This window comes from Asterias rubens, chromosome 18, assembly GCF_902459465.1.
Source record: "Asterias rubens chromosome 18, eAstRub1.3, whole genome shotgun sequence".
NCBI lineage: Eukaryota > Metazoa > Echinodermata > Asteroidea > Forcipulatida > Asteriidae > Asterias > Asterias rubens.
The window spans coordinates 9,263,314-9,278,461 of NC_047079.1; the positions used below are offsets into that span (position 1 = coordinate 9,263,314).

The 15,148-nt window shown below is 39.4% G+C and overlaps 2 protein-coding genes across 3 annotated transcripts; one reads left to right on the forward strand and one right to left on the reverse strand.

Annotated features, from left to right (window-relative positions):
* Positions 1-1,027: 1,027 nt before the first annotated feature.
* LOC117302473 (protein C3orf33-like) lies at positions 1,028-6,433 on the reverse strand. Its single transcript, XM_033786430.1, has 7 exons — positions 6,261-6,433; positions 5,414-5,473; positions 4,480-4,648; positions 3,751-3,917; positions 2,536-2,880; positions 2,022-2,095; positions 1,028-1,424 (listed from the first exon to the last, which is right to left on the reverse strand). The coding sequence occupies exons 1-5, from the start codon at positions 6,357-6,359 to the stop codon at positions 2,548-2,550; spliced, it is 828 nt and encodes a 275-aa protein (XP_033642321.1). The 5' UTR covers positions 6,360-6,433; the 3' UTR covers positions 1,028-1,424; positions 2,022-2,095; positions 2,536-2,547.
* Positions 6,434-8,610: 2,177 nt separating this feature from the next.
* On the forward strand, positions 8,611-14,316 carry LOC117302125 (OV-16 antigen-like). 2 transcript variants are annotated; one of them, XM_033785925.1, is made up of 5 exons: positions 8,611-9,043; positions 11,178-11,276; positions 12,427-12,475; positions 13,514-13,902; positions 13,939-14,316. In XM_033785925.1, the coding sequence occupies exons 1-5, from the start codon at positions 8,807-8,809 to the stop codon at positions 14,038-14,040; spliced, it is 876 nt and encodes a 291-aa protein (XP_033641816.1). In that variant the 5' UTR covers positions 8,611-8,806; the 3' UTR covers positions 14,041-14,316. The 2 variants fall into 2 exon arrangements, with proteins under 2 accessions (XP_033641816.1, XP_033641815.1); XM_033785924.1 differs by having other exon boundaries at positions 8,614-9,043; positions 13,514-14,316.
* The last annotated feature ends 832 nt before the right edge of the window (positions 14,317-15,148 follow it).

Consider the following 15,148-nt stretch of genomic DNA (forward strand, 5'->3'; position numbering starts at 1 on the left):
TGGCTGTTTTTATCAGTAGGCCCCAAGTACTCAGAAAGTCATTGACACCTCATTTTTTGTGCATAAAATCACTTAATCAACCTTTCGATGTGGATGCCTAAACTGATTTCATGGATCATGAATAACCGTCCAGTTTCTTAAGTTTGAAACCTCATAATTTCACAGTGTCATTACGATGATGCAAGTTTAAAACTAAACACTGAATTGTTTCATGTTTGGTACTTTTAAGGATTTAATAAACATGATCAAAGAAACCTTTAAGCGTATCCTCCAACTGTGATCAGGGCGAGCAGAGCCATGAAATTAGGCCTGGTCGACTTAAAGGCACTGGACACCTCTGGTGATTATCAAAGACAAGACTACCGCTTAGTGTACCAAGACATAATATACATAAAATAACAAATCTGTTAAACTGGTCATCGGAGTTGCAAGAGAATAATACGAGGAAGAAAACCCTTGTTGCACAAATTTATTTGCTTTCAGATGCCTAAGTAAGGCTTTATTATTATTCGAGTGATAAATTACCACTTTTCTCAAAATCTGTTACTTCAACAGCTCCCCATTACTCGTTAATAAGTTAGTTTTTCAAGCTAACAACTATTTTGAGTACTACTGCCAAAAGTGTCCAGTGCCTTTAAGCACAAGATAACAAACTAAGTCATGAACGCTCGGACATGATTTTCTCAAAAACTTTAACACCTACTTTGGATAATTTTGGTCTGCACTGAACGCCTTTGGTAAAACACATGGTATGCCTAGTATTTCTCACATGGTGTATCCCGCCATGCTCTAAATAACAAATCTGTGAAAAGTGGTTCTCAACAGGCCATCGAAATTGAAAGAGAAAAATGAAAGAAGAAAGAAAAGCTTGTTGCACTAATTTGTGCGCTTTCAGATGCCTATTAAAAAAGGCTTCAGGCCTGAAGCCTTTCAATGTTTGATTTAGAAATTACCTCTTTCTTACAAACTATGTTATTTCAGAGGGAGTAGTTTTTCACGATGTTTTATACTATCAACAGCTCCCCATTGCTCATTAAGTTACCAAGTTAGTTTTTGAGTAATAACTAAGAGTGTCCAGTCCGGGTAAAAAAAAAGTACCCATGTAGGAATCATAAGTTGCTGTCTATTTCGGAATCAGACGTTGCTGCCCATGTAAGAACCAGCTTTACTGTCCATGAAAGAACTAGATGTTGCTGTCCGTGTAGGAATCAGATGTGGCTGTCCGTGTAGGAATCAGATGTGGCTGTCCATGTAGGAATCAGATATGGATGTCCATGTTGGAGTCAGATATGGATTTCCATGTGGGAATCAGATGTGGATGTCCATGTGGGAATCAGACGTTCTTCTTTTCTTCCGATTTGGGTCGCTCTCCTATATAGTCAGCATTCCCTTCTTGACTTAGATTCCAAAGATCGGCATGAGATCTGCATACAAAAATTAAACGACATTTAATGTGTGTATATAATCCAATGAAAAGGTTTGTCTGACATGTCCTGAACAAAAAAAAAATCTAAAAGATTTCTTGTGCCAATTTCTTTTAACCTTGCCTGGAGCATGTTTCCCTTCTTTCTATGATCTGCCAACTTTTAAGAGGAATATAAATTCCTCAGTACCTTCAGCTTCACTGAGATTCTGCATTTCTATGTATTCTTCCTTATATAGCCCTTATCAAACCTTGTTTTGGGCAAACTTGCAACAACAACCAAAAAACAAACAACAAGATTCAGGTTTGTTTCCCCTCAAAACGAAACAAATTAACATGTTTTGAACAAAGAGTTTTGATTATGGTTGACCTTTAAAAACATTTTTGTACCGACACTCTTGATAAATAATTTGAAATATTGGGGCAGATAAATATTTTGAAGAGGCCCATTTCAAGTGTGTGAACTGTTATTTTTTTATTTTTTTTTTATTTTATTTGGTCGGGGGGGGGGGGGGGGGTGTAGCTGGGGGATCAAGTCCCCCCAAAGCAATGATAAGCAGGATTAGTGTCTATTGTGTGTAATATCATGTCTACTCACCATGTTATGATGTAATGACGACGCTCGCACTGCAGAATGACCTTTGATTGACCTTTAGAAGGACAAACAGCATGCTGGGGAGAAAGAAAAATAACACTGTTTACCCCAAAGAGGTCTAGCTAAAGAATAAATCAATGATGGAAAATCAGTAAGCGAAATCAAGGACAAAACAATTACAATTAGTGTTCGATTTGTGTAAAGATTGATTTTTTAAAGAGATTTGTTTATTCTCTAAAAATGCTCAGCTTCAAAAATTTATTTAAGTTTTGCCTCGAAATTGCGTGGTTTTCCTTTTACTTTGACAACTAACACGGTCGGCCATTTGTGGGAGTCAACAAATTGACTCCCATAACTGGCCGACAGTGTTAGTCAACGAGGTAAAAGGAAAACCACGCAATTTTGAGGCATTTTTGTGTTTGTCATTGTATTCTACTTTGTATGGACCAACTTGTTCGATCCAAGGCAACGTGTTCCTTTAAAGAACAAGGACCTCTAAACAAACTATTTAGTTTACCAGTGTCGTTGATCATCGCTTCTTCTTGCCAACTCCTCGGACTACTTCTTGCATCCATCTGCCTAATCTTCCTGGGTTCGAAAACATCCTTATTAAAGCACTCCATCCCATCCGTAGTCTCTCCTTGACGCGATTTGACGCAACTTTCAAAGCCTCCTTTCTGGCAATGGAACGCTCCTCCATCCACAAACCTCGGGACCTTTTCTGAGCTTGAATTTCAGCGACGAGGAATTTCTGGACGAGTCTGGTGCGTACGGTCTGGTTCTGTACTCCGCTGAGAGGCGTAACTTTAGCAAGACCCTCCCTGAGGAGTTCCTCGTTGAGGGAGCCACTCCTCCAAGGAAACTACAAGAAAATACAAAAATGAAGACCAAATAAAAATATTTGTATTGTATTATTATAGTGGCTTATACAGCGCTAATACAAGGCGCTTCAACGTTCCATATTCTCCTGCAAGGGACTACATTTGAATTATGAGACTCCTTTTACACAGGACCATGTAATGGTGTACAAGGTGCTGTGGCGCAATATGCAACCCATCAAACCAGGAACACCGGGGCGAACTATACTCCATTTACATAGCACCATGTAATGGTTTACAAGGTGCTGTGGTGTAATATGCAACCCATCAAACCAGGAACACCGGTGCGAACTATACTCCATTTACATAGCACCATGTAATGGTTTACAAGGTGCTGTGGCGCAATATGCAACCCATCAAACCAGGAACACCGGGGCGAACTATACTCCATTTACATAGCACCATGTAATGGTTTACAAGGTGCTGTGGCGCAATATGCAACCCATCAAACCAGGAACACCGGTGCGAACTATACTCCATTTACATAGCACCATGTAATGGTTTACAAGGTGCTGTGGCACAATAAGCAGCCAATCAAACCAGGAACACTGGGGCGAACCCTTTATCTTTTCGAATGGCGCACTGCTGGGGTTCTTTTACCTGCGTTACACTACACAACACACAGGACCTGCCAACTGTTTTACATCCCATCCAAAGCATCATAACGCAGATGTCATAACTGGGACTAGAATCAACACTCTGCTGATCAGAAACACCAGAGCTCGAGACCAGTGCTCTTAACCACTAGGCCTCAAGCTCACATTTTAACAGCTTTGTTATTCTAAGCATTTTGTTGGGATACACCAAGTGAGTGTGAGGATTTGCTAACTACCCAACCCTGCTTTTAAACCAACCTTCCATCTTGTGAGTTCAATAATGCATTGCAGACTGTTGAAGTGGTCTACGTACAGCATGTGGAAACGTAATGAAGGATTCTTCTTTAGCTTTTCTTCAAGAAACTCTGCACTTCCATCTTGAAGTTGAACTCCAGCGAGATGTATTGGAAGACCTTTGCACGTATCTTCACAGAAAAAGGAAAGGAATCTGAAAGTTCAATAAAACTCACAAATAATTGTATAACAACATATATAAAGGCACTGGACACCTTTGGTGATTGTCAAAGACCTGGGATCAGTTTCACAAAGAGTTAGGACTAGCCCTAACTTAGGACTAGTCCTAGGAGATCTTTGTGAAATCCACCCCAGTATTATCACCCGGTGTTTGATATTCATAAAAATAACAAATCTGTGAAAATTTGGTCATCGAAGCTGTAAGAAAACATTGAACGATTAAAAACACCCCTAATAAAAGGCTCCAGGCTTCCTGAAGTCTTGGTGAGAATTTATAATGCCTTTCTCAAAAACTACTTTACTTCAGAGGGAGCCATTTCTCACTATCAACAGCTCTCCATTGCTCGTTACCAAGCATGTCTTTATGCCATTATTTTGAGTACTTACCAATAGTGTCCAGAGGTCGATTTCACAAAGAGTTATTACTGGTCCGAACCTAGGAGATATATACAAAATGTACGGCTGGCCTTCACTCATTGTGAAACCCAAGTGCCTTTAAGGTTAAAATCTCACCATTCCGTTTTCTTTGCCATCTTGATAGCAGCCTGAAGTCCAAGATTGGTTTGTGTTCAACAATTAAGTGGACCGGATTTTGTTGAACTTTTACAAAGTGACCAAAAAGTTTCATATTTTTTTGAATGAATTCTTCTGGTATGTCCGACACTTTTTGGAATCTTTGAAACTGAGAAAAAAAAGAAGAAGAAGAAGACAACAAATTGATTATTGACATGGAGCTTTTGAAGTTTGCTTTAAAGACAAAGTATACTTTTGGTTTTGAAAATGTTTGATTGTTTTAATAGTAAAGTACACGTTTGGTAATTACTCAAAACAAATAGTAACTTAAAAACTGACTTGGTAAGGGCATTGAAAAGCTGTTGATAGTATAAAACATTGTGAGAAACGATAGAGGTAATTTCTCACTAAAATAATAAAAGACTTCTAGCTAGAAGTCTTTTATTCCTATCTGAAAGCACACAAATTCGTCCAACCAGGGTGTTTTTTCTTTCATCATTTTCTCCCAACTCCGATTGAGCTCAAATTTTCACAGGTTTGTTATTTTATGCATATGTTGAGATACATTTAGTGAAAACACTGGTCTTTGACAATTACCAATAGTGTACCTTCCCTTTAATATAAATGTAGATACAATACAATTAAACCTGTGAAATTCAAAAGATAGTAGTTTTTTTTATAGATATTGCAGAAAATATGGGTTGGTTTAATGTCTACTTAGAAAGAATAATCCATAATTGGAAAACACAGTCTGAGAAATTAATCAAATTAGTCAAAATGTTTTTTACTATCAAAATCTGCAGTACTTTCTGACCAAGTTAGTTTTTAATTGCCATTAATTTTGAGAGTGAATACCAAACGTATACTTCCCCTTCAGTTAAAGATCAAAGAAGGAGGGTTACGGTTCTAACACAACTAATTGATTTGAACTTACCACTCGAATACTACGTGCAACTAACACGACGCCAACAGCTGCAGTTACTGTGATACTGGTCTACAAAACAACACAAAGAAAAGAAACAGAACTTCTTTACTTTATTTGTTTGTTTTGTTTATAATTAAATTAGTAGGGGATAAACAGCTTATCTCTTCCATACAAACAGACTAATGACTCGAGCTGAAAAAGACACTGTCAACAGTTGAGTTGATTGAGTGGATCAAGTACAGACAGTAATCATCAATAGTTTAGTAGTAGTAATAGCTACTACATAGTAGTAGTAAACTCCTCAGAAAAATTGTCGGTAATGTGGATGGCAGAGTTAAAAGTACTAAATGTATGTAATCCACCATACATTAACTGACTAACCTGTAAAGAGAAGTTCGAGATTTCTAGCAACTCATTTTTAAACATCTTCAAATCAAAGACACTCCCACTCACTAACTTCAAATATTAAGCAATCCCGTCCAAACAAAAATGTGCACTAAGCTGGTGTGATGTGTCTTTTTTTAGTAGATAGTATTTTTGTTTGCAAACTCAACATTACAGACACTACTGAGAGAGTTATGAGACTGACACTGACGCAGTTTGCATGTGTAAATGAATACTAATATTAATAAAAACAGAGGCGTCCCGATGGGTCGTGCCCGCTTCTTGTCGCTTGTAAGTCGTTGTGCTGTTGTTGTGCTGTTGCAGTGCCCACTGTGGACAGCTATGATACGAAGAGCTACTGACACTACTGTACTACTACTTTTTTACTAGCTAAGTAATACTACACTGTACTAGCTACGACTACGTTAGTCGGAAATATATGGTGAAATTTCTCACCCCTCACTTGACTTACCCTGAACAACTGAATGTTATCGTCCATGAAGTCAGTAAATTTCTGCAATGCGTTCCCCCTGCTGACGGGAAGTCTCTCAATATCTGCTGACACTGTCATGTTGTCAGTAGTGTCAACTTGAACGTTGTTACGCTCATTTTCTTTTGTGTTGTTGTTGCGGTCGCTGCTCACGGGCGCCGCCATTTTAAAAACTTCTGAGACCAAGTAATTTGTGTCGCGTGGTGGCGCTCTTCGATTTTAATGGATGTAAAAAACGACGTTGGATCCACTTCTCTCACAATAATGAAGGGCGCTTAGGCCGTGTCCGAAACGGCGACTTCGGCTACAGCTACGGCTAGATCGCGCGCGTCTGCCTATTCTTCAACACTGGTAGACGCGCTGATCTAGACGTAGCTGTAGCCGAAGTCGTCGTTTCGGACACGGCCTAAGCGCCCTTCATTATTGTGAGAGAAGTGGATCCAACGTCGTTTTTTACATTGTTGCTATAAGAAAAACCAAAAGCGTGTTTCATTTGTAGAGGTGTTTTTGCAAAAAAAAACCTATTTATTTTAGTAATTTTTCTACAAAATTAATGTTTGGTGTTACAATAATAACCGGTGAAAGTTTTGATTCAAAAGGTTTTGGCACCTTTGAGATAATGCCGACAATTTTAGCGGTTTTTTCGTGTGCAGGCAAGAATAATAAGACAACAAATTATTAATTGAAATTTCCAATATGAAAAAGGGTTCTGCTGTACCGTTTCTTAGATTTGGATTTACGAGAGTAAAAAATAAAGAGAAGATTCTGAAAATTAGCCTATTGCTTTTTTGTATCAAATGCTGCTGTAGGCCTACTTCAAAAACCAAGAAAGTTGTTGCTTTGTTGAGTACACGTGCTTTTCTAAACAGGTGTGGTAGGCGATTCAGCCCCCCCCCCCCCCCCCCTGGAGATGGTGTCGCCTCCTACCCCCCACCTCCCTCCGGAGATTCGATCCCCCGTAATGGCACACTGTGTACAAACTTCTTCCTACTCTTGCCCGTGTTCTCAATGCTGGGGGACAGAAACCTTCTGGGACACCGGCTAACAAGAAATCCCGTTTGAAGGGAAAAATTTATAATGATGTAGCATGGGGTCCTACGTAAGGCCTGTTTGTCTCAATCAGTGTCAGAGATACTGAAACGCTGTACACTGGTTAGACTTGATTTCAAGCCTGAGGCTGCGGTGATTAATCTTTGCATAAGCCGTGCAGAATTCCCCCGGTTCCTATCAAATAACGGAGGGTAATAATTATTATGTAAGAGGGCGCTATTTCAGGCAATAAAGTGTTGGCTATCGGAGTAGACTAAAAACCACGATCACAGGCTTGACCACGATCACAGGCTTGAAACCAAGTCTATACACTGGTTTTCTGAAGGTGGTTTTTCGATTTGAGCGTCTTTACATTGTTCATTATCTCATCCACGGATTTAGCATTAAACATGCATCCCATTATCTCATGTTGACAGATACATGTATACCAAAAATGACTCCTACATCAATGACCAGGTTTCAGGTTTCAGGTTTATTTTCCTATAGGATAGCAATAATGGAAAACTACTTAACGGAATTTAATAATGTCAATGGTATGGGGAGGTCGCAGACAGGAAGCACACAGGCTTGTACAAGGTCTAGCCTCTTCAAAAAGGAAAGCAATGGTTATTAAATGTTTTATAAATTAATTTACTAAATAACACAAACTTAATTGGTAAGGAGCACCGGGGAGCTGTTGGTATGGGGGGGGGGGGTAAGTATAAAACATCGCAAAACAAGCCCCCCTTTGAAGTCGAGAAAGGGGTAATTTCCACCAACATTTTGGATAATTCATCTGAAACCACACCCAGCACTACTCTGTGGTGACGTTCCTTTGTTCAGTATGGGCCCGTTCCCTTTTCCTTCACAGAAAATCCTTCTCAATACGTAACAAAAAATCCCCTGCTTAGTCATAACGAGCTAGGTACCAGTCACACATTGTATCGTGACATCGTACTTTGGCTGGTAACCTTGTTCTGGTTAGCATCATTTTGTTTTGCTTAGCTTATTTGTATGCAGAAGCAGCTCTAAAAGAAATTGGGCCCTCAGAACGCTACAGACCTAATGCATCCTACACCCGCCCTTCATTTCCAATGAATAATAAACCACAGTATTCCTGAACATCGATACAGAGCAATGTATTGCAATGGACAATATAGAAATAACAAAAGCTGTCACTAATAATAATTTCACGTGACACATGTTGCGACATTGGCCTTGGCCGACCCTGTTTCATATGATTATTATAATTATTACAATAACCACATGGCAACCCATAGTGCAGGGCCTACGTAAAAAGATCCTTTTGTTAACTGTTTGCCATTCTGAACAATAGGTGACAATGCTTTATTGTTGAAAGAGTTATTTGTGACGCAGAGTTGTCTGCAAATACATGCTGCCTGATAAAAACCAAGTTTGCTTAGTGTTTGAAAGGAACTTTTTAAATCACCGCTGGTGGATATCTTTTGAGTGGTTCTTCCATGTTAGCGTAAAGCATCATGGCGCAGTTTAATTGTTTCCAGCTAATTGTTTTAGTCGGTATCTTCTCGCAGCGTCTCGCCGTGGCAAACGACGAGGCAGCACCCCCGATACCAGCCAGTGCAGACCCGTGCGTACTGGGAACTATTCTGGTTGTTCATTACCCGGGCTTCGGTGATGACTGCGGGGAGACCGTCAACTTGGACTTGGTGTACGAAGGAGAACCAACCCTGGTGTCGTTTGCCGCTGCAGACACGGTAGTACAACACTGTTGTTTATATTTATTTATATTCATTTATTGATAATCCACAACGGTAATTTTAATTTTCAATCGACCACCCACAGCAATCTGAGAAACAAGCAAGTCATGAATCGTCTCTTTGATACTTTTTCCCCTTTTTTTGGGGGGGGGGGAGGGTAATACAATGTATTGATTATCAAAGTTGATCAACAGCTGCAGTGCTTCTTCTAATGAACCAAATAAAAGTTTGCATAACCTTTAATTTATGTATTTTTACCAATTTATGACTCTACATTGAACCCAAAACAAACTTGATATTTATAATTATGAAAAGTGGTGATTTGAAACGAAATATTGATTATCGTTTTAATATAGAATGACAATCCCAGCTGTCCAACAACAGATCGATTTTCTAACAGTCTCCTGTAAACCGTTAACTCATGGTAGTCGGACTGTGGTTATTTTTTAGCAACCTTGGTTTTCATAACAAGTAACATGTTTCGCTCGTCCCCAGCGCCTTGCCTTAGAGGCAGTGGACACTATTGGTAATTACTCAAAATGATTATTAGCATAAAAACTTATTAGGTGACGAGTAATGGGGAGAGGTTGATGGTATAAAACATTGTGATAAACGGCTCCCTCTGAAGTGGCATAGTTTTTGAGAAAGAAGTAATTTTCATGGAATTCAAGTTGTAGAATTTGAGGTATTTGATGGTATAAAACATTGTGATAAACGGCTCCCTCTGAAGTGGCATAGTTTTTGAGAAAGAAGTAATTTTCATGGAATTCAAGTTGTAGAATTTGAGGTCTCGAAATCAACCATCTAAACGCACACAACTTCGTGTGACAAGGTTTTTTTTCTTTTTCTTTCATTTTTTTCTCGCAACTTCGACGACCAATATTGAGCTCAACTTTTCACAGGTTTGTTATTTTATGCATATGTTGAGATACACCAAGTGAGAAGACTGGTCTTTGGCAATTATCAGTAGTGTCCACTGTCTTTAACCAAAGTCGCTGGGATGGGCAAACGTATCAAGCACGCTCATTGGTCTATCCAGAAAATGCTCAGTCCCATCATGCATCACACTCACACTGTACCATAGAAATACGCTGCACGCATGACGTACTTCCTGGGCAAGAACCTGACCAAGCTGGTTAGCCCATCCCAGCGGTCCTGGAGTGCGTTTTGGCGACCCCAACCAAAAACTGTTTCTGACGTCATAACCAATACGGTAACCGAGCTCACAACCCGGTTATCGTTCAGTCTGAACAGCAGAACCAACGACCAACAACCGAAACAGTTTTTGGTTGGGGTCGCAAAACGCACTCCAAGATAGACCTGGCCACTGAGGCCAACAGAAAGGTTTTCCCGAAGGCATTGTCAGCAGAAATCATTCAATTTACTTGTGAACACGCATTCAACCTCCACATGTTCTCCTACTTAACTAACTGAGATTTACTTTCAGCTATTCAATGCATTCATTTTCGTTTTCTCGTTCAGATTCGTTTCAGTCATTTCATGTCATTGACTTGTTTCCAAGACTATACACTTTGACCATTCTTAAAGGCACTGGACACCTTTGGTAATTGTCAAAACCAGTACTCTCAATTGATGTATCCAGACATATGCATAAAATAACAAACCTGTGAAAATTTGAGCTCGAACGGTCATCGAAGTTGCGACTCGAGATAATAATGAAGAAAAAAAACCCCACCCAAAACACACCCTTGTCACACGCAGCCCGGCAGTTGTGTGCTTTCAGATGCTTGATTTCGAGACTCTCGAAATCAAATTCATGGAAAACTTCTTTCTCGAAAACTATGTCACTTCAGAGGGAGCCGTTTCTCACAATGTTTTATACCACAAACATGCATACAATAAAAAACTGTAATTCTTTTGGCTCAATTGGTCATCTAAGTTGCAAGAGAATAATGAAAGATAAAACACACTTGTTGTGTGAATTAGAGCCCTCAGTTGTGGTCTCGCCAATTCAAATACTATTTTAGTGAGAATTGTTTTACTTCTTTCACCAAAAAGGTTTTATGCTAAACACTTATTTTGAACAATTATCAATAAGGTCCGGTACTATTAACTGATTGAGTGGAAATAAATTGAACTATGAATTGAATTGAATGATGATTTTGTGCAGAGCAAGATGTACACGCTGATGATGGTAGATCCAGACGCACCCGATGCCATCGATCCCCAATTTGCATACTACCTCCACTGGCTCGTCGTCAACATAGCGGTATGTGAAAATTATTATTCTCAGCCTATAGACGATGTGACCTATGTTTACATTCAAACCGCCCTCTGTTGACAAAACACTATATACGTCATGTTTCGCCGGGCACTGAGTTGCGTAGTTATAGTAAGATTGCGTACACTTTCTAGCTGGCTGCCAAAACACAAAGGTTTTGCCCGGCGGTATGCGCGCGAATCATGTTATGGTTTTCGTGTGACGTCAGAGGTCACATCGTCCATAGTCGTGTCTGTCTGTCTGTATAAAGACTCTTTTTACAGGCCTCGGCTTACTCTAACAGCCTCATGGTCTCGCTCCTCTCTTGTACATATAGTTCATTACTAGTTATTAATTTATTATTTGATTTAAAGGATTTGGGTACTTTTTGTAACACAAAACACAATGTCCACAGATTTGCATCAAACTTACACCGTTTGAAGATAATGGTAGTAGAAAGCTTACCTTAAAATATTAGTTGCTGAGGTGCTGTAGTTTTTGAGAAATGAGTAAAACAATGTCATGAAAACACGTTTCTAGATGCTGAAATAATTTTCGTCTCATGATCACCGAGACGATAGTTATTTTCATGACATTGTTTGACTCATTTCCCAATAACTTCAGCACCTCAGCAAGTAATATTTCCAGGGAAGCTTTCTACCACCATTATCTTCAAACTGTGTAGGTTTAATGTAAATCTGTGGACATTGTGTTTCTTGTCCTACAAAAAGTACATAGACCCTTTAAGATTATATTGTACAATTTAATGCGCTTTTGATTTTGTTACATTTCTATGTAGCCTACTGTGTAATTCTCACAAAATTATTGGGTTTTGCTCCCAACAAGTATGAACTAAACGTATTTATAGAGTTGAATTGCGTTGAGTTTGTATTTTGTCTACTGCGTCGTATTGTACACGTTTTTGTCTTCTGTAGTATAATTATTTTGTTGTGTGTCTGAAACTGTTTTTATTTTTTTTAAATTTTTTTTTACAATAATTATGTCAACTCTTATTTATATAAAACAAAATGTTGTCAATAATAATAATATCTGTTTAATTTGGTTGGTGTACATAAAAGCAGTGAATTTGAATACCGTTTTTTTTTAATGAAATTAAATGGTTAATAACAAGAATTTTCGTCCTTTTCTTTAAACACAGGGTACAGATCTGGCCAATGGGATCTTTGCGAATGGAGATGCACTCACACGTAAGACCGTTTCTTCAAATAGTCCCTTTAGTGCACAACGCACACTCAAAGCAGTGTTTAGATTGTCAACACATTTGTATAATATTTTAACCCTTTAGTCCCTGCACCGCCCGAGTTTGCTGAAATCCAATTTCTCAAGATTCTTGCAGTAAATTACTGGAATCGTAGTTCAAATTTTAAAAGATAGCCATGGCTTAATGTGTATGCACAATTTTTTACCCTTTCGGTAATATTTGTATAAAAGTACAAGTTGTCATGGGACCAATAAATGCCTCTCGTTAAACGGATACGGTAATTGTTATGGCGAATATTTGTGTGCACGGATAAAATGAACACAATAGCTTTTCAAGGCTTTTGTCTGGCTCAATGCTCATACTGATTAAATGCGAAGGCGTTAATTTTCGACAATATCATCATAAATGATGAACAGTTTCCTGTTTACTAATGAGCGTTTTATTATTCGTAAGAGCTAAATTATTTCATCATCATTAGCTTTGACAAGTCAACTGTGAAGGGAGAATTAATAACGATCTATAACAACTCTATAACAACTAGATATATTAACAAATGCGTAGACCTACTAATGACTATCGAGTTTTCTTTTGATGTTCCTTTTTTCTACAAACACCAGCTAGCTAGGTTTCCTCGTACCGCATACAGTGTATCGCTTTATGCGGCTGGGTGGTACAGCGGCTAAAATGGTTAACCCAATTTTGTAAAACGCGTTCAGCTTCTTGTGTGTGTTTGAATGCTAGAAACCATTCGAGCAGAGCCCAGTTCTGCGCTTATGATCAAGATTCCCCGATTAAGTGCAAGCGCCGAATTTAGGCGCTAGTCGTGTAAGCGTAGAATGCCCAAATTCGCCGCTAACCTGTGAATAACGCTTATCGCCCATATTTCTTTGCATCAGATAGACGGGCGTAGTGCAATCGAGCATATGACCCCCCCTCCCAACAGTTTGATTTTTTTTTGCATTTTGACAAATCTAAAAACTAAAGTCCTTTCTAATATTATCTTTTCGAAACCCAAACATCACAGCTTACGAACATCCATTACCACCAGAGGGTAGTGGGTTCCATCGCTACCAGTTCTTCGTGTTCGCACAGGCAAGTCACCTAACCATCGACGCCCCTAACGGCAGGGGATTTTTTGACGTCGGCGCGTTCATGACAAGCAACAATCTCGCTGATCCCGTCGCGGGGTACCAGTATCTGACTGAGGAACCAAGAATTTGGCCGGGACTACCAACTGTTAAACCCGCCACAACCGAAGCTCCGGCTACAACTGCCTCGACCCCTGCACCTATTCCGAAAGACGAGGCCACAGCTACTGCTCCTGTTGTTCCGGATGACGAGGCCACAGCTACTGCTCCTGTTGTTCCGGATGACGAGGCCACAGCTACTACTCCTGTTGTTCCGGATGACGAGGCCACAGCTACTACTCCTGTTGTTCCGGATGACGAGGCCACAGCTACTACTCCAGCCGCCGGGGCAGCCATTTTAAAAGGAAACAAGGCTGTGCTGGTTTTAATGGCAATAGTTGCGGTGTTTCAAATTGCACGATAAAACTTAGGAAACAGAACGAAATACAGCAACCATATTTTTGTTCACTTCTTTTCTATCAAATTAAGAAATAATTCCAGTCTAGTTGCTTTTTAGGATAATTCAAGGTGGATTATACTAAAACAAGATTTCCTAAACTTCTTTAACAACGAGCAGAACAATTAACATAATATTGTTAAATAGATACACATCTGGCGTTATTGTTGTCTTAAAGGCAGTGGACACTATTGGTAATTACTCAAAATAATTATTAGCATATAATAAACAGAAAAGGCCCCATCTGAAGTGCCATAGTTTTCGAGAAAGACGTAATTTTCCACGAATTTGATTTCGAGACCTCAGATTTAGAACCTGAGGTCTCGAAATCAACCATCTAAACGCACACAACTTCGTGTGACAAGGGTGTTTTGTTTTCTTCCATAATTATCTCGCAAGTTCGATGACCGATTTTCACAGGTTTGTTATTTTATGCATATGTTGAGATACACCAACTGTGAAGGCTATAGTCTTTGACAATTACCAATAGTTTCCAGTGTCTTTAGGTTGTAACATTTTTATTATCTTTGCACTGATATAACTGCATTAATCTTATAACTTTAAAAGCTTTAGGGCCTCGTCACAGCACGGCAACTTTTTTTTCAGGCAACTTGGAGGCAACCGGTTACAGTGCATGCTACATCCCAACTTTGGTATCACACGGGTAATTTTTCACATAATGTCTTGCGATCTCGAAGAAAAATGAATGCCCTTAAATTTTGAGATTACCTGCATCTGGTTGCCTGTAAATTGCCTCGTGTGACATTGGTCTTAGAATAATAAGAATCACATTACCTGTTCCAAAACAGCGCCCTCTTTGAGGTCAAAGCTTGTGCGTGGAGCTTACACACGTGTCAGCCCATTTTGCGACACGTCGTACTTCGAGGCAACCCGCAAATTTATCTTTATGATGGCCCCGAACAGCTGACGTCAGACGTTAAGGGGCCCCGAACATCTGACGTTAACATTTCGAGGCACACGAATAACGTCATCACCTTGAAACTTGACCTTGCATTATTAAGTACTTAGGATTGTGTGCTAATTTCGACCAGTCTAACACGTAGATTTAGATGGT

Bases quoted from the DNA above. Each gene is read 5' to 3' on its own strand.
- LOC117302473 (XM_033786430.1), bottom strand. From the start codon at position 6,359: ATGACAGTGTCAGCAGATATTGAGAGACTTCCCGTCAGCAGGGGGAAC. The intron at 4,649-5,413 runs GTAAGTTCAAAT...TTTTTTTCTCAG, and splicing joins TTGCACGTAGTATTCGAGTG to TTTCAAAGATTCCAAAAAGT. The intron at 3,918-4,479 runs GTGAGATTTTAA...TTTTCTGTGAAG, and splicing joins ATGGCAAAGAAAACGGAATG to ATACGTGCAAAGGTCTTCCA.
- LOC117302125 (XM_033785924.1), top strand. From the start codon at position 8,807: ATGGCGCAGTTTAATTGTTTCCAGCTAATTGTTTTAGTCGGTATCTTC. The intron at 9,044-11,177 runs GTAGTACAACAC...GATTTTGTGCAG, and splicing joins CGTTTGCCGCTGCAGACACG to AGCAAGATGTACACGCTGAT. The intron at 12,476-13,513 runs GTAAGACCGTTT...CAAACATCACAG, and splicing joins GAATGGAGATGCACTCACAC to CTTACGAACATCCATTACCA.